The sequence below is a fragment of the Canis lupus genome, chromosome 8 (genome assembly GCF_011100685.1).
Source record: "Canis lupus familiaris isolate Mischka breed German Shepherd chromosome 8, alternate assembly UU_Cfam_GSD_1.0, whole genome shotgun sequence".
Taxonomy (NCBI): domain Eukaryota; kingdom Metazoa; phylum Chordata; class Mammalia; order Carnivora; family Canidae; genus Canis; species Canis lupus.
Window position 1 is genome coordinate 47,495,883 of NC_049229.1, and position 23,379 is coordinate 47,519,261.

The 23,379-nt window shown below is 39.4% G+C and overlaps 1 protein-coding gene across 2 annotated transcripts in view; it reads right to left on the minus strand.

Moving 5' to 3' along the window:
- Nucleotides 1-2,656: 2,656 nt before the first annotated feature.
- Nucleotides 2,657-23,379, minus strand: part of ENTPD5 (ectonucleoside triphosphate diphosphohydrolase 5 (inactive)) — a 52,344-nt gene continuing 31,621 nt past the window's right edge. Inside the window, exons 9-18 of one of the 2 annotated variants that reach the window (XM_038545247.1) lie at nucleotides 18,835-18,910; nucleotides 18,533-18,568; nucleotides 18,111-18,199; nucleotides 17,724-17,803; nucleotides 16,805-16,866; nucleotides 15,582-15,683; nucleotides 14,765-14,905; nucleotides 13,963-14,019; nucleotides 10,123-10,238; nucleotides 2,657-6,232 (exon numbers count right to left, since the gene is read on the minus strand). In XM_038545247.1, coding sequence (XP_038401175.1) covers nucleotides 6,146-6,232; nucleotides 10,123-10,238; nucleotides 13,963-14,019; nucleotides 14,765-14,905; nucleotides 15,582-15,683; nucleotides 16,805-16,866; nucleotides 17,724-17,803; nucleotides 18,111-18,199; nucleotides 18,533-18,568; nucleotides 18,835-18,910 — 846 coding nt within the window. In that variant the 3' untranslated portion in view covers nucleotides 2,657-6,145. The remainder of the gene's footprint in view (nucleotides 6,233-10,122; nucleotides 10,239-13,962; nucleotides 14,020-14,764; nucleotides 14,906-15,581; nucleotides 15,684-16,804; nucleotides 16,867-17,723; nucleotides 17,804-18,110; nucleotides 18,200-18,532; nucleotides 18,569-18,834; nucleotides 18,911-23,379) is intronic. The other variant, XM_038545248.1, reaches the window with a different exon arrangement.

Sequence of the window (23,379 nt, forward strand, 5' to 3'; positions counted from 1 at the left end):
AGGGCATTACATAAAGGAGTCAATCCAGCAAGAAGGTATAACATATAAGCACTCAACATAGGAGCACCAAAGTATATAAAGCAAATACTAACAGACCTAAAAAGAGATACTGAAAGCAATACAGTAACAGGAAACTTTAATATTCCACTCATCAATGGATAGATCATTCAGACGAAAAAAAAAAAAACCAGAAACACTGGACTTAAGACCACATAGACTTAACAGACATATTCAGAACATTCCATCTAAAAGCAGAATACATACATACTCTTCTCAAGTGTACAAATAACATTCTCTAAAACAAATCATAGCCAAAAAAACAAGTTTCAATAAATTAAAGACAGTGGACACCCTATCAAGCATCTTTGGTATGCAATTAAATCACAATAACATGAAACTCAACCACAAATGTGAGATTAAATACCGTGCTACTGAAGAATGAATGTGTCATCAACTCAAAGAAATAAAGTACCTAGAGACAAATGAAAACTGAAATATGGCATACAAAAATATATGGGATGTAGCAAAAGCAGTTCTAAGAGGGAAGTTCACAGCAATACATGCCTACTTAAAGAAACAAAAATTTCAGACTGATCATGTAACTTTATACCTAAAGGAACTCTCTAGAAAAAGAACAAAGCCCCAAATTATAGAAGATAGATTAGAGCAGAAAGAGAGACAAAAGACAGTAAAAAAGATTAATGAAACTAAGCTGGTTCTTTAAAAAAGATAAAATCTATAAACCCTTAGCAGACTAACCAAGAAAAAATAAGAGCAGACTCAAAATCAGAAATAAAAAGTAGTTCCAACTGATACCACAGAAATACAAAGGATCCTAAGAGACTATTGTGAACAATTACATACCAACAAGTTGGAAAACCTAGAAGTCAATAAAATGCTAGAAATATAAAAATTTGAAAACAATCATGAAGAAACAAAATAGACTGATTACTAATGAGATTGAAACAGTAAACTAAAAACCTTGCAATAAGCCAAAGTCCAGAACTAGACAGCCTCACTAGCAAATTCTACCAAACTTTCAAGGAAGATTTAATACCTATCAAAACTTCCAAAAGAGGAGGAATAGCTTCCAATTGCATTTTATAAGGCCACTGTTACTATAATAACCTAAACCAGGCAAAGATACCACAAAAAAAGAATTACAGGCCAATATCCTTGATGAATATAGATGCAAAAGTCCTCAATAAAAGATAAGCAGATCTAATCTAATGATATGTTACAAAAGATCATATGCCACAATCAAGTTAACTCCAGGGACACAAAGGTAGTTCAACACATGGAAATCTATCAATGAGATATGTTAACAGAAAGATAAGTCATTTTATCATCTCAATAGATGTAGAAAAAGTGACGAAATTCAATATCCATTTATGTTGAAAATTCTCAACAAAGTGGGCACATCAGGGAATGGGGGCTGTACCTTAACACAATAAAGGCCATATAAAACATAGCTAACACCATACTCAACGGCACAAAGCTGAAAGCCTTTCATCTAAGAACAGGAACAAGAATGCCCATTCTTGCCTCTTTTATTCCTTTAATTTATTCAACATAGTATTAGAAGTCCTAGCCACAGAAATTAGGCAAGAAAGAGAAATAAAAGGCAGCCAAATCAGAGAGGAAGTAAAACTCATTATTTGCAGATGATATATATAGAAAACCCTAAAGATGCCATCAAAAAACTGCTAGAACTAAAAAACTAATTCAGTAAAGTTACAGGATATAAAATAAATACACAGAAATTGGTTATGTTTCTATACCCTAAGAATAAAACCTCAGAAAGAAGGAAATCTCATTTTTAAAAATACCATTTATAATTGCATCAAAAAGAAACACCTTCAAGTAAATTTAATCAAGGAGGTGAAAGAGCTGGACACTTAAATAAAACACTGATGAAAGACACTGAAGAAGCAAATTGTTATTCTGTGCTTATGGATTGGAAGAATTACTGTAATTGAAATCTCCACACTACCGGAAGCAATCTTCAGATTTACTGAAGTAGTTCTTAAAATTCCAACAATACACCTCACAGAATTAGAACAAATCTAAAATTTGTGTGGAACCACAAAAGAGGACGCCTGGGTGGCTCATTGGTTGAGCGTCTGCCTTCGGCTTGGGTCATGATCCCAGGGTCTCTGGGACTGAGTCCCGTATCAGGCCCCCCACAGGGAGCTTCCTTCTCCCTCTGCCTGGGTCTCTGCCTCTCTCTCTGTGTGTCTCTCATGAATAAACAAATACAATCTTTAAAAAAAAACACACACACACACAAAAGATCTCGAATAGCCAAAGTAATCTTGAGAAAGAAGAACAAAGCTGCAGTAAGAAAACAGTACAGTATGGGTATAAAACAGACACGGAGATCAAGAGGAAGAGACTGAGAGAGCCCAGATATAAATCAACATATATCTGGGCAATTGTTCTGCCACAAAGGAGCCAAGGACACATGTAATGGAGAAAAGTCAGTTTCACTTATATAGAGAAATCTCAACAAAAGGACAAACAAAATAAATAAACCTCACAGAAGACAGACTAGTGGTTACTAGAGGAGGAGATGGTTCATTGGTGACTACATTCATGGTGGTGATCATTTTGTAGTGTATACAGATGTTGAATTATAAAGCTGTACACCAGAAACTTATATAATAAAAAAGATTTATGTAATTCTTTTTAATGCTGGTCATAAATTTACACAATTGCTTTCTAATGAAGATAAAAATTAAAAATACCCAATTCATGCATTTTTTGTTAGAATTGCTGTTTTAAAATTCCTAACACAATGCAAATGACACATAAATTACGTGAACCTTTGTTAAAGTGCACACTGGACTTTCTGGAAAAAAATCTTATTAATGTTAGTTATTTCCTTATCACAGCACCAGGTTTCAATTTTATTTATGGTTCCTCTCTGGGACACCATTGTCTGTTCAGTAATAAAACAATAAATAATTTAATTGCACAGGTTTGACAAAAGGAATCAGGTCAAAAAGGAAATTCGATTAGCAGCAGAATCTGTTCATGTTTGGTTGCAGACTGGTGGCTGACTTGCAGGAGAAGGGGTGTCTTGCTTTGGGTTTTTGAAAAACCTCACTTCATAGTACCAGAGAATTCTTTTAAGGAGATTAGTTCATCCACTGGATTTGTACATTGAAAAATATCTTGCCCAGAAGTCTGATTTGAAGGTGAAATGAGAATAAACAGTCTGCTTTTGAACCAAACTAAGCTACTGAAATAATTCCTGAAGGAATGAGAAATTTGTTACCACAGGGGAAGCTTTACAAGGCAAATGCAGAAAATTTTTAAGATGTTAAAAAAAGTGACAGTCACAAACCTTCCTGGAGTCTCAGGAAAAATGTGCCTAGATGGAATATGACAGTTACTGTGAAAAGCTGTGTGAGTACTGGCAGAGTCCAGAAAGGTCACTATAGGGAAAAAAGGTCATCTTTAACAAAAAATGGAAAGGTGGCTCACCCAGGTAAGGAGAACATGGACTTCAGAAGTATGCAAACCAAATCAGGCAACACAGGAAGAATGTTAAGGCAAGGACCTCTACAACCTACACAGGATGTTCATCATATGATGGTGAAGGTAAAAAAACACAGAACATCCACTATGTGACAGGCCATGTCCTTAGTATTTGAAATATTACAAACACATTTACAGAAAGGAAACAACCAGCAATATTAGATTCTGTAGGACCCCTTAATAAGAGACCCAAAAGGTACACTAAAGGGCAGAAAGGATATTGTAGAAAAATTGTTTTTTCTAAGAAATACAAATTCTCATTCCAAATTGCTCCCAAATTGGATACACTTATTCTCCAAATGTCCTTATCAAGATAACCAGAATATATGTAGATACACTTCAGGAATTATATGGCATCTACCCAATCTTTCTGAAGGTATCTGGGAGGACCAAAGGAATTGGCTGAAGACCACCTGGCCTGTTGATAAGCTTCAGAGACAAGCTGTGATGGTAAAGACCATGGAATTACCTCTCTGGGTCCATCAAGCTGGATGAGTCTAGTGAACACAGTTTACCTTTGGGAAAATAACTTTGCTTCTACTAGAGGAAATGGTCTCTCTTCCTAATCATATGGAAAACATTTAGTATATGATGACTGGTTCTAACACTCTCCTTTTTTGGACAAGATAGGTCCAGAAGCCATATGGTATGTTAAAGAAGAGACCATAAAGGACTTGGGAGTTTAATCAAAAGACTGAAAGGCTGTGGAAGGAGGGATTAGAGCAGAACTAAGACACTGGGAAAACAGGTTACTTCAGCTCAATATAAAGGGGATTTTTTTTTTTTAACATCAGTGCAGTCCAAAAATGGAATGAGCTCTCTGAATACATGCCTAAACAAAAGCTGAATGATAACCAGTTGGACGTGTTAAGGGAATTCTCTGATGGGCAGAAGGTTGACATGGGACTCAAACGCATAACAGCCAACATCTTTGGCTGTTTCCAATCTTAAAGATTCTTATTTCATTATGTAGCAGTTTTTGAGAAAGACAACAGATATAAAAGTGACCTAAGTATAATAAAAGTCAGAAGAATCTGAAGAAATTCCACATTGTAGTAAAAAACAACTAAAATTTGGGGGATGAGGATATGGAAATTTGCCTAGTTACTTGTACATACCACATGTCAAATATTATTGACTCAATGGAATGACTAAGAAATAAAGCTCCCCAAGAGCTGATGTAAGAGCCAGGGATATTAACATCTTTTTTGAAGGAGCTGAAAGAGTCTTCTGTGAAGGCTACAAGTTTGGGGAGATATAAACTCTGTTGGAAAGTAGCTGGAGGCAATGGGCCAAGGCAAAAGAGCCAGATTATAGAAAGATCTTTCAAGTCCAAGAGCACTTGAGTGGATAGACAAGCTGCGAATAATAGTCACGTAAAAAAAAAAAAAATACAAGATAATGAATTTTAAGGGAAACAATTCACAAAATCAAGAGCTCTGTGCGCTCAAACTCAAAAAGAGAATCCATAGTACCTATGTGGGCCAAGATGGCCAACCAAATCGAATGTTAGGTACCACCCAAGAAGGATATCAGAAACTGTGGAACTAGGCAAATGATTTAGAGGAAATTAGTTAAAATGATCAGGGCCAGGACAGGAAGAGATACTGCTATAAATGGAGAAAATAAAAAACTGAAAGGAGCTCTGACCAAAATCTAGATGCCAGGGTAGATGTATTTCTTAGAAATACAAAGAAAACATGTTTAGGATAAGAAATTACTATAAACACATTAGCCTGGAGGAGGTACTAGCACTGAATACACACATTCCTGTAAAGTTGGATATGTTAATCTCAAGGTTGTCTGATTAAAAGTTGATTAAAAGAAGGTAGTTATTCAAGGGAGTCACACACACACCCCCAAATCCTGTTCCTAGAGACTGGATGTCTTCCTTATTTATGCTAGGGTCTGCACAGTTAGGAGCTGCTCTCCAACCTGCCAAGATTTAGGATGGCTCGCAGCTGGCTGACTAGAACTGGCACAAAGCAGGATCACATAATTTCAGATATGTTACCTTTTTCTCTCCCTTGAATTACACATGAAAAGTAAATCCAGATATTTCTTTCTTTCTTTCTTTTTTTTTTTTTTTTGGGTGGTGAGTGGAAATAAGGGTGGGACATGGCAATGTGTAGGGAGGAGAAAAATACTGGTGTTGACAGGTCATGGGATAGCAATCAGTGGGCTTAGTTTCACATGTAAGAGGAAAATTAGTATGTTCAAAGGAATGAGGCACTCAAAGGGCTGAAATGAGATTTTTCTTTGGTTCCCAGGGACTAGTCCTTGGATTCTCCAAGTTTCAAAGCTATTCATTTTGGCTCTGTGACACACAAAGAATCTCAAAGATTTAGACTCTGGTGCCAGCTGTGCAAGCAGAGTGGTTAGATCAACAGTTCACATTAGATGTATAAAATTAATTTGACCCAAATTTCTAGATGCAAGGACAAGACCTGTGTCCAAAAGCCCCTTCTACCTGATGAATCCAGCTGTTGGGCTTCAGTCCAGGCTATCCTCAGACTAGCTCAGAACATTTCTGAGTCCTTTCTTCTTTTACTTTTAAAAAGCTTGTTGGCAAATGAAGTCCTTAGAAGAAGGGGGGTTGGCCTCAGTGGGAGATGCCCAGAGACTGCAACAGGTGAAAGGTGGCCCCCAAGGCCCAGCCTGTCTCTATGTTGTTCACTTTCTTTGAGAGCTGTTGAGGAGGAAAAAAAAAAAAAGGCTCACATTTTCATCAATTTTCAACTCTAGCAAACATGACACAAGGCAGAGAGTATTTACAAAGATCATCCACATGGCCAAACCAAGGTAAAATTTGGAGTGGCCAGTCTTTGGAGGCTTCCCACTACCCTCCTCTGTAACAGCTTCCCTTCTGCCTTGGCTTATTGCCCCTACACTTGCCAATCTGATCTCTGAATCTTCTGGCCCAGAAAGTGGTCTCATCCAGACCTTCTAGACAGGACCTTTTTTTTTTTTTAATAATAAATTTATTTTTTATTGGTGTTCAATTTGCCAACATACAGAATAACACCCAGTGCTCATCCCGTCAAGTGCCCCCCTCAGTGCCCGCCACCCAGTCACCCCCACCCCCTGCCCTCCTCCCCTTCCACCACTCCTAGTTTGTTTCCCAGAGTTAGGAGTCTTTATGTTCTGTCTCCCTTTCTGATATTTCCTATCCATTTCTTCTCCCTCCCCTTCTATTCCCTTTCACTATTATTTATATTCCCCAAATGAATGAGAACATATAATATTTGTCCTTCTCTGATTGACTCATTTCACTCAGCATAATACCCTCCAGTTCCATCCACGTTGAAGCAAATGGTGGGTATTTGTCATTTCTAATGGCTGAGTAATATTCCATTGTATACATAAACCACATCTTCTTTATCCATTCATCTTTCGTTGGACACCGAGGCTCCTTCCACAGTTTGGCTATTGTGGACATTGCTGCTAGAAACATCGGGGTGCAGGTGTCCCGGCGTTTCATTGCATCTGTATCTTTGGGGTAAATCCCCAACAGTGCAATTGCTGGGTCGTAGGGCAGGTCTATTTTTAACTCTTTGAGAAACCTCCACACAATTTTCCAGAGTGGCTGTACCAGTTCACATTCCCACCAACAGTGTAAGAGGGTTCCCTTTTCTCCGCATCCTCTCCAACATTTGTGGTTTCCTGCCTTGTTAATTTTCCCTATTCTCACTGGTGTGAGGTAGTATCTCATTGTGGTTTTGATTTGTATTTCCCTGATGGCAAGTGATGCAGAGCATTTTCTATGTGCGTGTTGGCCATGTCTATGTCTTCCTCTGTGAGATTTCTGTTCATGTCTTTTGCTAGACAGGACCTTTTAGACAGAGAGGCTTCTGAATTCTTTCCCTGATCCCGAAACTAAATACAAGAGGAGCTAGGAATAGATTTAGGAGTTGGAAAAAACATACTAAACTTCTCAATTCATACTTTGTAAACAACAGAAACTTCTTAAGCACTAATAACCCAATCAAGGCATTTAAGGCATTCTAGTCGGGTTGTGCTTCAATTAGTTCAGTGACTTTGGGCAAATGTTTAGACCTGATTTCCTCCATTATGTAACAAGAGGATTATATTAGTATCTGTCAAACTGTTTTCCTTAGAATTTTAGGACTTCACGGCACCTGGGTAGCTCAGTCAGTTGAGCGTCACCCTTTGGCTTGGGTCATGATCCCAGAGTCCTGGGATAGAGTCTAGCATCGGGATCTCTGCTCAGCAGGGAGCCTGCTTCTCTCTCTCCTTCTGCCCCTTCCTCCCCAACCCCAGCTTGTGCTCTATCTCAAATAAAGAAAATCTTAAAAAAAAAAAAAAAACAAAAAAAAAAAACTTTTAAGAGTTCTTGGAAGTGCTTCAAAGGAGAAAGGGAGGCCAAATGCTGAAGGAGTTCCAAGCCCCGTTCCTCTGCTTCAACCTGATAGCTCCATTTTGATCAGTTTTACTGGCATTCTGTGTAAGCTTTTGTTGAACAATGATGCCCACCATTGATAACACCACACACAAAAATGTTTTGAAAGCAGTGGACTGGATTTAGTATCTTTCTAGGACTAATTTCTTTTCTTTCTTTTTTAAGATTTTATTTATTTATTTACGAGAGACACAGAGAGAGAGGCAGAGACATAGGCAGAGGGAGAAGTAGGCTCCCTGCAGGAGCCTGATGGAGAACTCCATCTCAGGGATTATGCCCTGAGCCAAAGGCTGATGCTCAACCACTGAGCCACCAAGGCGCCCCTCTAGGACCAATTTCTTATGATTCAATACTTCTGTTTGATCTGATGAAATATACACTAGTCACTGTGCCAAAAACTGGGAAGAACATGAATCGTCATCTTGAGATTTAGCCTGTGACACCTGAATCAAATTGTCTCCCCTACCCCAAATGCTCCTCTGCCCTCAGGAGGGGGCTGATAGCCCAAGGATATAGATGTTGAAGTGAAGTGACCTCTGAGACAGGGAATTTATTTCTGCTACCACTGAAATAATAAAGACTAAAAGGATGCCAGCACTAGAAATGGCAGAAAACTGTCCTTAAATGACTTGGTTATTGTTGATCCTTAAGTAGAGGAAGTTAACTTTATATGTATTAGACTTAGGATGACTTTTCTTATCCACAAATCTATCCCCAACTGGTGTGAAATGCCTACACTACTAATACCAATATTAATAACTTACTCTGTGCTAGGCATTGTGCTTTACGTACATTATCTCAATTTTCTAATAGCCCTATGAAATAGGTACTCTAAGGATCCTAAATTTGAATGAGAAACCTAAAAGTTAGAAGGTATGTAAATCATTTACGGTTACAGAGCTAGTAAGCTTGCAGAATCAGGATGTGAACCCAGATTTGATGGACAGTGAAGCCATGTTTTAGATACTACGTGATACTGACTCTATTGGCAAGTAATTCTTTGTTAAGCACTTTAAATGCTGATATTCTTGTCAGACAAAACACACTAAATCCAAATAACTTAGTACAAAGTTTAGGAGTTTATGAAATCTGTATAACACAAGAAATGGGGCAATGTAAACTCACCTGGAACTGAGGAAACAGGAGGGAGAAGTGGCACAAGCAAGGGCACTTCAAAAATAAAGAAGGGTCTACCTATGTGACCCCAAAGTTCAAAGTTGCCTGTGCCATCCTTATATTTTAGTCACATCTCCTCTAATAGACTATATGCTACATGAGGACAAGATTTTATCTTAATCATCTTTGTAACCATAATGTACAATTATTCAATTATGGTACAGAAGAAAATAAATGGGATGGATGAAACATATGTGTTTAGAGTAAGTAAGTTACTACAGATAAAGTGGAGCCTGCATGTGCTGAACAGATGGACAGAATAGGAGGACAAAGAGCGACCCAAGATTGAAGAGACATTAAATACATGAGGCACATGTGAAGGATGTTGAAGGAAGTATATAAGACATACTTCATATACACAAGGCATTCAATACTAATGAGAACTTGAATGAGCCACTCACTGGTGACATCCTTTTGTTCTCTGCCAAATAAAGCCATCCAATGGGCTAATGAGTGAATGGATGCTACAGGCCAGTGTACTTGCCCCTATGCCTCTCCAAATTGAGCAAATTTGGGTGATGGTCCCAGGTACCTTCTATCCCTGTGCTCCCTTCATCAGCTCCAGTCCTTATAACCACACTATCAGTAGCAGAGAGAGAGGCAGGATATATGAACCCAGGATTTAAGAAGTATGGCACTTCCAACCTACCTGCACCCTATCTCATTTCTTTCCCTTTGCTTCTTGCCTTGAGTTTTGAACTTGCTTTAATAAACCATGTGACTTGGCATCTTAATTTAGGATGCAAGCCTTTCTGCTCTGTGACCTCTGGGAAAGCTTGCCTGAGAATACACTTAGAAGCTACTACCATTGCATCAAGCTAATTTCCCACATTCATGGTGTCTTGTATCACTCCTTATCCATAGTCCTAATAAAAACCCCTCATAATTCCACCTGCAGCCACTCTGATTACTACACACACAAGTCCTTTTCCTAATTCCCAGATAAGTAGACTGTTTTGCAATTCTGTGGAGTCCTCTCTTACCTGTAAGACAGTACTGTCTGCAAAGCCAAAGCCATCCTTCAACAGGGCTGTGATGTAACTGAGATCCATGCACAGGAAAGGACTGCCTGAGGTGAAGTTTTCCAAGTTATCACACACTGAAAGGGAGAGTGAAGAGTGGAATTCAAGTTTGCAGTCCCTGGCAGGGGTACGGTTTTCTCTAAATGCAGACTTAGGATAAGCAAACAGAATTCTCCATGTGGTCAATGCCTGAGAGTCTTGAAGACTAGAACTGTGTGCACTGACAGCCTCTGCAAGACTACAGCCTCATGTATATTTCTGATGTCCCATCTCACCTGCTAGAATTCCATGGACTCTCTCAAGCAAGCCTCTGTGGCTATTTCCCATATATTTTGGTGCTCAGTGTTTCATTGATACTAATAACACTATTTCAATTAAAAAAAAGGACGAACATCACACATAAAAATAAACTCAAAATAGATTAAATATTTAAATATGAGACCTGACACTATAAAACTCCTAAAAGAAAACAGGCAGTAATCTCTTGGACATCAGCTTTAGCAACATATTTCTGGATATATCTCCTCAAGCAAGGAAAACAAAAACAAAAAAACTATTGGGACTACATCAAATTATAAAGCTTTTGCACAGGGGTGCCTGGGTGGCTCAGTCAGTTGGGTGTCTGCTTTTGGCTTGGGTCATGATCCCACACTCCTCGGCTTGAGCCGTGCGTTGGGCTCCCTGCTCACCTCTCCCTCTGCTACTCCCTCTCTTGTGCTCTCTCTCTTTCAAGTAGATAAATAAAATCTTTATTTATTTTTTTTTTAAAAAAAAGGGAAGTCCTGGTGGCTCAGCAGTTTAGCACCACCTTTAGCCCAGGGTGTGATCCTGGAGACCTGGGATCGAGTCCCACATCAGGCTCCCTGCATGGAGCCTGCTTCTCCCTCTGCCTGTGTCTCTGCCTCTCTCTCTCTCTCTTTGTGTCTCTCATGAATAAATAAATAAAATATTTAAAAATAAATAAATAAAAATTTAAAATTAAAAAAAATATAAAAAGAGAGCTTTTGCACAGGAAAGGAAATCATTAATACAACAAAAGGGCAACTTCCTGAATGGGAGATGTTTGCAAATGGTATGTCTGATTAAGGCTCAATATCCAAAATATATAAAGAACTTAGACAACTCGGGATGTCTGAGCGTCTGAGTTGAGCATCTGCCTTTGGCTCAGGGCAAGATCCTGTGGTCTCAGGATCAAGTTCCACATCAGGCTCCCTGCATGAAGCCTACTTCTCCCTTTGCCTATGTCTCTGCCTCTCCCTCTGTGTCTCTCATGAATAAATACATAAAATTAAAAAAAAAAAGAACTTAGACAACTCAACACCAAAGAAACAAACAAACTTATTAAAACAATGGGCAAAGGCACTACATTTATAGGAACTTATTAGTGGTAATAAAAGCAAAAGAAAACTGATACAACTTATTTTTCTTTAGTGATGACTTAATACTTAGACATTAAGTTTTATATATAAAATGTTAATAAAAAAATAATAAAATAAAATGTTAATCATTTCCGGGACTATTTTTTTTTTTTTTAAGATTTTATTTATTTATCCACGAGAGACAGGCGCTAAACCTGCCTAAAGGTGGCGCTAAACCGCTGAGCCACCCAGGCTGCCCTCTAGGACTATTTTATATGTGAGTGATATTAACCTCTATCGATTTTATATGCTGCAAATAATGTCTCCAACTTTATTATTCCACCCATTAACTTCATAGATAACACCTTTTCCCATATACATGTTTTATTTTTGTCAACCTTCAACCTCTACCATCATTTTTAATGCATTCTCAATCCTGAAACTTGTCTAAAGAATAACCTAATTTATTCATACTTTCATATAACTTTCAAATGCTTAAAATTTATATTTTAGGGGCACCTGGGTAGCTCATGTGGTTAAGCATCTGACTCTTGATTTTAGTTCAGGTCATGATCTCAGGGTTGGGAGATTGGGCCCTGTGTCAGGCTCTGCACTGGGCATGAAGCCTGGTTAAGATTCTCTCTTCCAGGCAGCCTGGGTGACTGACTCAACCGCCTTCAGCCCAGGGCATGATCCCAGAGACCCAGGATCAAGTCCCACGTTGAGCTCCCTGCATGGAGCCTGCTTCTCCCTCTGCCTGTGTCTCTGCCTCTCTCATGAATAAATAAAATCTTAAAAAAATAAAAATAAAAAAGATTCTCTCTCCCTCTTCCTCTGCCCCTCCCTCCTTTTCTCTAAAAAAAAAATGTTTTAATATTTCACACAATATGTGAATTGTACAAAAAAGTATAATTTGCTTATTTTATTCACTTTAGGAAATAAATCTTTACAGAAGTATTTGAAAAAAAATGGGCAAAGGACCTGAACAGACATTTTTCCAAGGAAAATATACAGTGGCCAACAGACACATGAAAAGATGCTCAACATCACTCATCATTAGGGGAATGCAAACCAAAACCAAAGTGAGATATCACCTCACACCAATCAGAATGTCTAGTATCAAAAAGAAAATAAATAACAGGTGTCGGTGAGGATGTGGAGAAAGGGAGACCTCACGCAAATTGTTCCACAGTCACTGTGGATAAAATTATGAAGGTTCCTCAAAAATTTAGAAATACTATATGATTTGGTAATTCTACTACTGCCTATTTACACCCCCCGAAAAAAGAAAATACCAATTCAAAAAGATATAAGCAGGGACGCATGGGTGGCTCAGTGGTTGAGTGTCTGCCTTTGGCTCAGGGCATGATCCCGGGGATTGAGTCCCACATCAGGCTCCCTGCAGGGAGCCTGCTTCTCCCTCTGCCTATGTCTCTGCCTCTCTCTCTGTGTCTCTCATGGATAAATAAATAAAACCTTTAAAAAAAGATTTAAGCACCCCTATATTTATTGCAACATTTTTAAAAAAGATTTTGAGACAAGGAGAGAGCATGAATGGGGGGAAGAGGGAGAGGGAGAAGCAGGCTCCCTGCTGAGCAAGCTTGACATGAGGCTTGATCCATATATATATATATATATATATATATATATATATATATATATATATATATATTCATATCTTCTTTATGTGTGTACAAACACACACACACATATACACACAGTGAAATATTACCCAGCCATAAAAAAAAAGAATATCTTGTCACTTATTATGATGAGGATGGACCTGGAGGGTATTATGCTAAGTGAAGTTAAGTCAGACAGAGGAAGACAACTACCATATGATTTCACTTATATGGTAGTGGAATCCAAACAAATCCAAACAAATGAACAAAGAGAAACACAGACTCTTAAATAGAACAACTGGTGGTCGCCAGAAGGGAGATGGGTAGGGGGATGGGAAAAATAGGTGAAGGAGATTAAGAGGTACAAACTTCCAGCTGTAAAATAAGGAAGTCACAGAGATAAAAAGTATACCATAGGAAATATAGTCAATAATATTGTAATAATGTTTCATGGAGACAGAGAGTGACTATATTTATCATGGTGAGCACAGGTAATGTATAGAATTTTCCAATCTATATGTTGTACACCTGAAATTTATACAACATTGTATGTCAATTATATTTCAATGATAGAAAAAAAAAAGGAAGGAAGGAAGGAAGAAATGTAGAAAGAAGAAAAGATTTTCACCATAATGCCCAAAGCCTCTTGTATTCCCATGGATTTCTATGCCACTTAATGCTTTTAATTCTTAGTCAAACTAGGAAACCAGCCTTCTGAGAGGCTTTCTGCTGACTGTGGTGCTCTGGGTCACTTTAAGGTCACTAGAGTTGGCAGGCACAGCTTCATGGACTTCTCTTCAAAGGCTTCCATTGGCACTTACCTTCCCTTGCTTTTCTTTTAAAATCTTCAACTTTTAAAACACCCCCTGTTTCATAATCTAAAATGAAACAGTAGTTAATGTCAAAAAGCTTTCAAGGAAACAAGGAAATGTATCCTAGTGGTACTTATAATAATGAAAAATTGGAAATAAAATTTCTAACATTACAGAATGGGATAAATATACATGACATATCCATACAATATAATCTGTGTAGTCTATTTTATTTATAATTATTCTATGTCTATTTAACCACAATAAAAAAAATTGACCTGTTAAAAAAATTGAAAATAGGAAATAGGAAATTAATTCATATCTCAGGCCATGACAGACCACGTACATATATTCACAGAACTAACAAAAAGCATTACTATTGTGATAAGGAAATAAAAATTATAAAGTAGGAGGGAGAAACTCTTTGGGGCAAGAGACATTATTTTGACTTTGGTGATAGCTTAATGGGTATACACATATGTCAAAGTTTAGTGAATTGTACACTTCATTTTTTTTTTGAATTGTACACTTCAAATATTCATTTTACTTTCTATCAATTATATCTCGATAAAAATGTAAAAAAAAAAAAAGACTTTATGTGTATCTGTTTAGGCCATTTTCTAGCTCCAAAGGATACTTAATCCTATTCATTCTTCCTCTGCTGCAACTAGTGTCATTCAATTGTCAGCACTGGGGAAGAGTAGTGTGATTACGTATGACAAAGCATTTCAAATATTCCTTTTCTCCTTTCCCTTCCCAGGACAGCTTCCCTCCTAGTTTCCTCTATAGCTGATACCTGCAGTGAACTTACCAATCATGCCTGTGTCAACAGCACGATCATAATAGTAAGAGAAAGCATAGAAAGAGCTTCTCTGGACCTCCTCCGGCTGGTGAAGTTTTCCTTGGACCACCCTTAGCACTTCAGCATAGCAGGGCTCAAAGCCCATCTTCCCTGCCAGGGCAAAGGTGAGAAAAATGAGAGCTCTCTGAAGCAAGCTGCTGGAGCCAACAAAGAAACAGCAGGAGGATCAAGGAAAGAAGAAGCTGAGGTTCAGGACAAAGAGCTTACAAAGATGAGCAAAATTCCATAGAGGCAGCTTCCCTCCCTGTGTTCACCAAAAATAGCCATATTCAACCTCAATCTGCTGCCTAGCCTATGTCAATGATATTTATGTGAAGCAATCAGAAGTCTCATATCTGTTTCCTTCCCTGGAGGAATTAAGTTTTTTCCTTGATTTTATGGTCTTTGCTTTTTATAATATCTAAGATGAATTCTTCTATTGTCTTAGTTGTATTATTATAATTTAAAAAGCTAAACATTAACTGAATCTAGAGTTTCTAGATAGAATTTCTCCTTGCTAAGGGCAGAGACCCTTAAAGCATTAGACGCAGGTTAAGAACAGGTTTCTAATGGATCCCCACAGCACTTGGGCAGGGAAAGAGCAGGACAGAGGGACAGTTGCCTTGTTCACTGTCATTTCACATTATTCCTTTACAGCATACTAAGACCTATTTGGAATGAGTCCCAGAAAAAAGCTTCTCTTGAGTTCTGGAAAACACTTCCCATGGAACTTTTCCAGATTTCAACTGTAAAGGTAATTTCAATCAGTGAAAAAAACATCACTTGCCTTCTTTGTTGCCACCATACTGGTATTTCACACCCCCAAAGATCCACTCTGCTTCCAACCATCTCGGTAGACAGGCACTTCGAAAAGTGTGTCCATCAATCCCTGAAAGAAGTCAGACCACAAAGTAAGAGGCAAGGATGAGAGAGAGAGAGCGGGAGAGAGAATGAGAGCGTGCAAGCGCATGCACACGTGCACAAGAGTGAGAGACACATGCATACATGCAAGCAAGAAGCTAGTAAAGTTGAAAGGAATTACCAAAAAGTAGGTAGTTCCATGACTGCATCCTATGACAGGAATTTTTTTTTTTTTAAGATGTTATTTATTTATTCATGAGAGACACAGGCAGAGAGACATAGGCAGAGGGAGAAGCAGGCTCCATACAGGGAACCTGACACGGGATTCGATGCTGGGTCTCCAGGATCACGCCCTGGGCTGAAGGCGGCGCTAAACCGCTCAGCCAAATTCCCTATGACAGGAATTTTTATTTTTATTTATTATTATTTTTTAAAGATTTTATTTATTCATGTGAGATAGAGAGAGAGAGAAGAAGAGACACAGGCAGAGGGAGAAGCAGGCTCCATGCAGGGAGCCCAATGTGGGACTCGATCCCAGGACTCCAGGGTCAGGCCCTGGGCCGAAGGCAGGAGCTAAACCGCTGAGCAACCCAGGGATCCCCTTCATTCAGCTTCTTAAATATTCTTTGGTTGGGCTACTTTTCTAAATGCAAAGGGGTACAGAAAGGTTGCTAACTTGCCCCAAATCACAAAGAGGGACTGAACCCAGTTCTGCTTGACCCCAAAAGCTGAGTTCCTAACTGCTCTACTATCTTTGAAGATATGAATAAAGTTGCTCAGTAATTTCACCTTGCAGGTGTACTGATGTTGCTTCCTGAACCCCCCATGTAAAACTAAGGGCTTGAGCAAGCTTCTGCCAAATTCACTCTTTGAGCTTTGAATTTCTGCACACTGCAGCCTCCTTGTCACAGACTGTGTGACTATATATAGACTTCATTCTAGAAATGGCTAATAGTGTATACCAAAACAACGGAACATAACATAAAGTAGAAAAAGAATCTGCTATTATCATGTTCATTACATAACACATCCTTCCTAAATCAGCATAACCCTTTTCTCCACAGAATCACTGTCAAGGAAGGGGAAAAGTAAGCTGAGTATTGGTGTTACTCTCACCATACCCCAACCAGCACAGGTACCTAGACGAACCTTCTGTTTCCAGGGCTCCCAGGGTTGCTAGTCTTGCAGCTTTCAATCCAAATCCCAAGTAACTGTAAAATACAGGATTGACTTAATTTCATGCTGGTCCTGAAGTTCTCCAGCCTAAAGCTATCTCTTTCAAAAGTAGCATGGTTTCTCTGTCTCCCTCTGAAGGGAGGAAAACCTTGGTCTCTATGACCTTCTCATCTTGTGTGGACAAGTAGTCATTTCTACACAGTTCAGATCAAGGCCATCCAGAACTTTCCGTGCCTATGATTTAAAGGCCAGAGACAGTGATACTTCCTAGGGTCCCGCCCTGGGAATCATTCCCAGAAAAGCTCTCATTATCTTAGCTCCTAGCCCCACTGTGATCAAATCCTAGGTTGGATTTTGAACATCTGAAAGCAACCTCAAAGGAGTTGGCACAGAGCTTTGGCTGAAGATTCTCCAAGTGTCCTCTCTCTAGAGAAAACTTTTTTTAAAGTTTATTTATTTATTTGGGGTGGGGGTAGAGAGAGAGAGAGAGAGAATGAGAGGAGAGAGAAAGCAAGCGCATGAGTGGGGTGAGGGACAAGGGAGAGGGAGAAGTAGACTCCCCATTGTGCAAGAAGCCCAATTGGGGCTCCATCCCAAGACTCTGGGATCATGACCTCACCCAAACGCAAATGCCTAACCAACTGAGCCACCCAGGCGCCCTTCTTTAGAGAAAACTTCTGATTCTTTAAGTTATATACTTTTGAGGCCAAGAATGGAGAAACCTCTTGAGTCCTTGGGCTTTGGTAAGTGGCTCTGGTTTCAGTTACCAGACCTTTGCGGGTTGGCAGGGACTTTGTGAGGCTTGTCAGATACAATAACAGATGTGAAAATGCTTTGAAAAGTTAGGAGAATCATACAACATGAAATATTCCTCCCTGTCCCCTCTCCTCACCTATGTGTATAGAGCTTATAAGTGCTGTTAAACATCTCAAATGAAGTGAGGTAGCCCCTAGGGGTTTGTTCCAGGGTTTTCTGCAAATCAGAAAAAGCAAAAAGACTATTTAGGATCTGCAATGTTTGAAGGTCTTACTACCACCATCCCCGTTCCTCCCCCAAAAAATCAGCAATGAAAGAGACAGACTAAGCAGCTAATCTCCCAAGGCTAGAGGAATCAAAGGGACTCTGAACAGTAAGGGGGCAAAGGAAGTTTATTCAGTCATTGACTCCACTCAACCTATTTGTGGTGGAGCTGCTGTCTGAAAATGCAGCACTACCTTCTTGGCACCATGATATGCCTGCAAAGTGGGTTGCTAACCAGGCCTTCATGTAAATGACTCACCTCAAACTGGGGTAGGAATGTGATTTGGGTGGAGGCTCCCCCCAGGTCGAGGGTCCCCACAGTCTCCTGGCTGTGGCCATGCAGCTGACCTGTGAATGAGAGCCAGCTCTGAATATCTTCTGCTTCCAGGACAGCCCAACACTCCTCTGTCTGCAATCTCTCTCTTGCTCTTGGTTGTACTTTGCAGGTGTTCCATAAATATTCCACTGGCTCCTGGCCCCAAATACTGCAAGTGAATGCTAACCTATAAGGACTCTTACTGTAGCTGAGGCCCTGAAGACAGTTATAAATGTTAACTTCCTAGCTTTTCCTTTCTTTCTTTCTTTTCTTTAAAAGCACAATACAAGCAAAACGAAATTTTTACTCTTTGATCCTGCATGAAACCCAGTTACTGTCTTAGAATAAACTTGAGAATGTATTACCTGTCAGGAAATTCACAGTAACCCAAGCTAATATGCCTGAAAGAGAGAGAAAAATGGATTACATCTCAGAGCATTTTCCCTTGACCCTATTTTTGTTTTCTCTAAATTCTGTGTCTAAAATACACATTTTCCTTCTCCCTGTCATTCCGTTTTCTCTTATCCCATTCCTCCTCGCTTATTTGTTTCTCCTTGTTTAGTTCTTTTTACTTTAGCACCCCCATCCCTGTTCCTAGTTCCTTTAATCAAATCTTTTGTTAACCTTGGTCCTCTCCCCCCAGAACATGTATCAACACTTCTCCTACCTTCATAGGATCCGTCCATGATGCTAACACTGTCATTTGGTACCAGGAAAGGTGACTTCTTAAAGATTTCTCTTACCTATAGAAAAAGGGGAAAAAATCTGGATTCTCTAAGGCAATAAGCATTTCCATATTTTGGCTATATCCTATTAAGGCTTATTAGAAAACTATACTCTTCATTTCCCTAGATAAAATTTTAGCAGAACATTTCTTTGCCCTAAAAAACTAGAGAAGGAACTATATAAGTAATTACTGGTTTCTTGTAAAAACAAAAACACAGGGATTCCTCTGACTTAAAATCAATCTCAAAAAAAAAAATCAATCTCAAACAAACTACAGAAATTAACAGGTGAACTGCATCTAGGAAAGGGCATATATTTGACCCCTTCCAGCTCAAATCAGGATCCTGTAATTTTTTTTTTAAACACCTTATAATCCTGCCTGGGTACACTGGAAGCTAGGAGGACCCTTTCCCACTTCATTTCTTTTTTTTTTTTTTTTTTATAATTTTTAAAAAAATTTTATTTATTTATAATAGTCACAGAGAGAGAGAGAGAGAGAGAGAGAGAGAGGCAGAGACATAGGCAGAGGGAGAAGCAGGCTCCATGCACCGGGAGCCCGACGTGGGATTCGATCCCAGGTCTCCAGGATCGCGCCCTGGGCCAAAGGCAGGCGCCAAACCGCTGTGCCACCCAGGGATCCCCCCACTTCATTTCTTAGATGATAAGATAAAGAGATGATAGAGAAGAGTTAAGCCTGGGCAGCTCCTGAGGCTACAGAAATATTTCTTTTGCTCTCCCATCAAATTCTGCAGGTCTTTGTCCTTGCTGGTAAAGGGGGCTCATGTCCATAGGCTGGCCTACTCTGCTGTTAGCCCTTGTTAGATTCTGGCACATGGCTGAGGCCTCAAGAGTTCACAGAGACCCCAGATCTAGATTTATTTATACTATTTTAGGAGAAAGGAATGAACATCTCACACATTAATGACTCTCCATAAATATGGGTCAGTGACATGGGTGTTATGTCTTATTTTTTTATATGATTATCATGAGGCGGGGGGACACTTTCCAAACAGCAATAGAAGGAACTCTGGTCTGCTGGCTGTTCTCATTCCTGATAGGATGAAATGCTTCATGTGATGACCTCTGGACCCTATTTCATCCGGGAAAAGCCAGTTAAGTGATCTATAAATAAACTATTTTTTTTTTAAGATTTTATTTATTTATTCATGAGACACATGGAGAGAAAGAGAGACAGAGACATAGGCAGAGAGAGAAGCAGACTCCATGTAGGGAGCCCGATGTGGGACTTGATCCTGGGACTCCAGGATCACACCCTGGGCCAAAGGCAGGCGCTCAATCGCTGAGCCACCCAGGCGTCCCTATAAACTTTTAAACGGAAGATAGGTAAGCAAACAGGAATAAACACAGACAGTTTCTGCTATTTCTCTCTCCACTCTTCTCCCCTGCTCACAGTTTATTCTTAATACAGCACCCAGAGTGCTTGCTTTTCTTTCTTTCTTTCTTTCTTTCTTTCTTTCTTTCTTTCTTTCTTTCTTTCTTTCTTTCTTTCTTTCTTTCTTCTTTCTTTCTTTCTTCTTTTCTTTCTTTCTTTCTTTCTCTTCTTTCTTTCTTTCTTTTCTTTCTTTCTTTTCTTCTCTTTTTCTTTCTTTCTTTCTTTCTTTCTTTCTTTCTTTCTTTCTTTCTTTCTTTCTCTTTCTCTCTCTCTCTCTCTCTCTTCTTTCTCTCTCTCTCTTTCTTTGATTGACTGTTATTTATTTTAGAGAGAGAATGTGCCCATGCACTGGGGCAGGATGGGCAAAGAGAGAATCTCAAGCTGACTCCCCAGTGAGCACAGAACCCAAAGCTGGCTCAAATCCCATGATCTTGAGATTATGACCTGAGCCATGAGGTCGGATGTCCGGTCCACTGAGCCATCCAGGCACCCTGTCCCCCCCCAATTTTTTATTAATTAAGTAGGCTCCACACCCAGAATGGTTTGAACTCATGACCCTGAGATCAAGACCTGAACTGAGATCAAGAGTTGGACACCTGGGCAGCCCGGGTGGCTCAGCGGTTTAGTGCCGCCTTCAGCCCAGGGTGTGATCCTGGAGACCCGGGGTCAAGTCCTACGTCAGGCTCCCTGCATGGAGCCTGCTTCTCCCTCTGCCTGTGTCTCTGCCTCTCTCTCTCTGTCTCTCATGAATAAATAAATAAAAATAAAATCTTAAAAAAAAAAGAGTTGGACACCTAACCAACTGAGCCATCCAGACACCTCTAGAGCGGTGCTTTTATTTTTTTATTTTTTTTTATAGTTTTTTTTTTTTTTTAAATGATAGTCACACACACACACACACAGAGAGAGAGAGAGAGAGAGAGGCAGAGACATAGGCAGAGGGAGAAGCAGGCTCCATGCACCGGGAGCCCTACGTGGGATTTGATCCCGGGTCTCCAGGATGGTGCCCTGGGCCAAAGGTAGGCGCTAAACCGTTGCGCCACCCAGGGATCCCTAGAGTGGTGCTTTTAAAACAGATACCAGATCCTGCCTCTTAGCTCAAGACCCTCCAGTGACTTCCTTCTTAGAGAAAAAGCCAAAGTCCTTACATGTGCCTTAAAGGGCCATCATGATAAACCCCGCACATCTCTCTGACCTCATCTCCTACTTCCCTTCCATCACTCACTCCCCTCCAGCCACTCTGACCTCCTGGGATGCTGTTCTTGAACATACCAAGCACATTTCCTGCTTTAGGCCTTTGCACTTGTTATTTCTTTAGCCTGAAATAGTCTTCCTACAAATGTCTTGTATAGCTTGCTTCTTTATTCCTCTCAAGTCTCTGATCAAATGCATCTTACCAATGAGGTCTTTCCTGACCATTCTATTTAAAGTCATATCCTTCTACACCACCACCAGCATTCCCTAGCTGACTTCCCCTTCTTTTCTTTCTCTGTATTATCTACAGTACCTGACATACTTCGTAGTGAGTTGTTTAGTTTCTGTCTGCTTGCAACTAGAATGCAAGCTCTGCCAGGACATGGACTAATTGCCATTTTTTGCTCCCTACAGAATATCCCTGGGAACTCCACCAATGCCCAGTACATGGTAAGCTCATATGCTCAATAAAAGAAAAAATGAATGAGGAGTCCGAATTCAGATTCTCATGCAGACGACACTCTAGGCAGTTTGTCCTTGGACAAGGACTTAAGCCCTCTGCGCTGATAGTCAAAGGAAAATGGATTTTGAGCTCGGAATTAGCACACCTATAACACAGAATAGTTTTTTGCTGTGATTTTTAAAAATTTTTTTTATTTATTTGAGAGAGAGAGCACACACACACATGGGAAGGGGCAGAGGGGGAGGGAAAAGGAAAGGAAAAAATACTCAAGCAGACTCCCAGCCAAGCACAGAGGCTCAAGCCAAGCACTTGGGGCTCAATTCCATGACCCAGAGATCATGGCCTGAGCCAAAACTAAGAGTTGGACTTTCAACCAACTGAGCCACCCAGGCACCCCAACTGTGATTTTTGTTAAAATGGGATCCCACCTATAAACATTTTTCACAATATGTAATTTAAATCTTACTAGTTTACATGTTATTTTTACAAAATAAATGTTCAGTAATGTTAAAAATATTGAGTTTAAAAAAAACTCTCTAAATTTTTTATCTAAGAAGTTGAAATGGACATAAAAATGGCCAATAGATGCATGAAAAGATGCTCAGTATCACTCATCATCAGGGAAATGCAAATCAAAATTACAATGAGATATCACCTCATACCTGACAGAATGGCTAAAACCAAAAACACAAGAAACAAGTGTTGGTGAGGATGTTAAAAAAAAAAAGGAACCTTCATGCAGAATGCAAAATGGTACAGCCACTGTGGAAAATGGTATGGGGGTTCCTCAAAAAGTTAAAAATAGAAATTCTCTACAATCCAGTAATTGCACTATAGGGTATTGACCGAAAAAAATACAAAAAATACTGATTCAAAAGGATGCATACCTATGTTTACACATACACACCTATGTTTATTGCAGCACTGTCTACAGTGGTCAAACTATGGAAGTAGCCTGTGTCCTTTGACAGATGAATGGATAAAGAAGATATGGTATATATAAACAATGGAATGTTACTCAGCCATAAAGAATGAAATCTTGCATTTGCAACATGGATGAAGTTAGAGAATATAATGCTAAGCATAGTAAGTCAGAAAGAGACAAGTACCATGTCTCATTCATATGCAGAATTTAAAAAATAAAACAAACAAATAAAGAGACAAACAAAAAACAAGACTCTTAACTATAGAGAACTGATGGTTACCAGAAGGAAGGTGAGGGGACATGGGTGAAATAGGTAATGGGGATTAAGAGTACACTTATCATGATGAGCACTGAGCAATGTACAGAATTGCTGGATTGCTATATTGTACACCTGAAACTGGTTAACACTGTATGCTAACTATACTGGAATTAAAATTTTAAAAATTATTTAAAAAAAATTTTTTTTTTTATTTGACAGAGAGAGAGAGAACACAAGCAGGGGGAGCAGCAA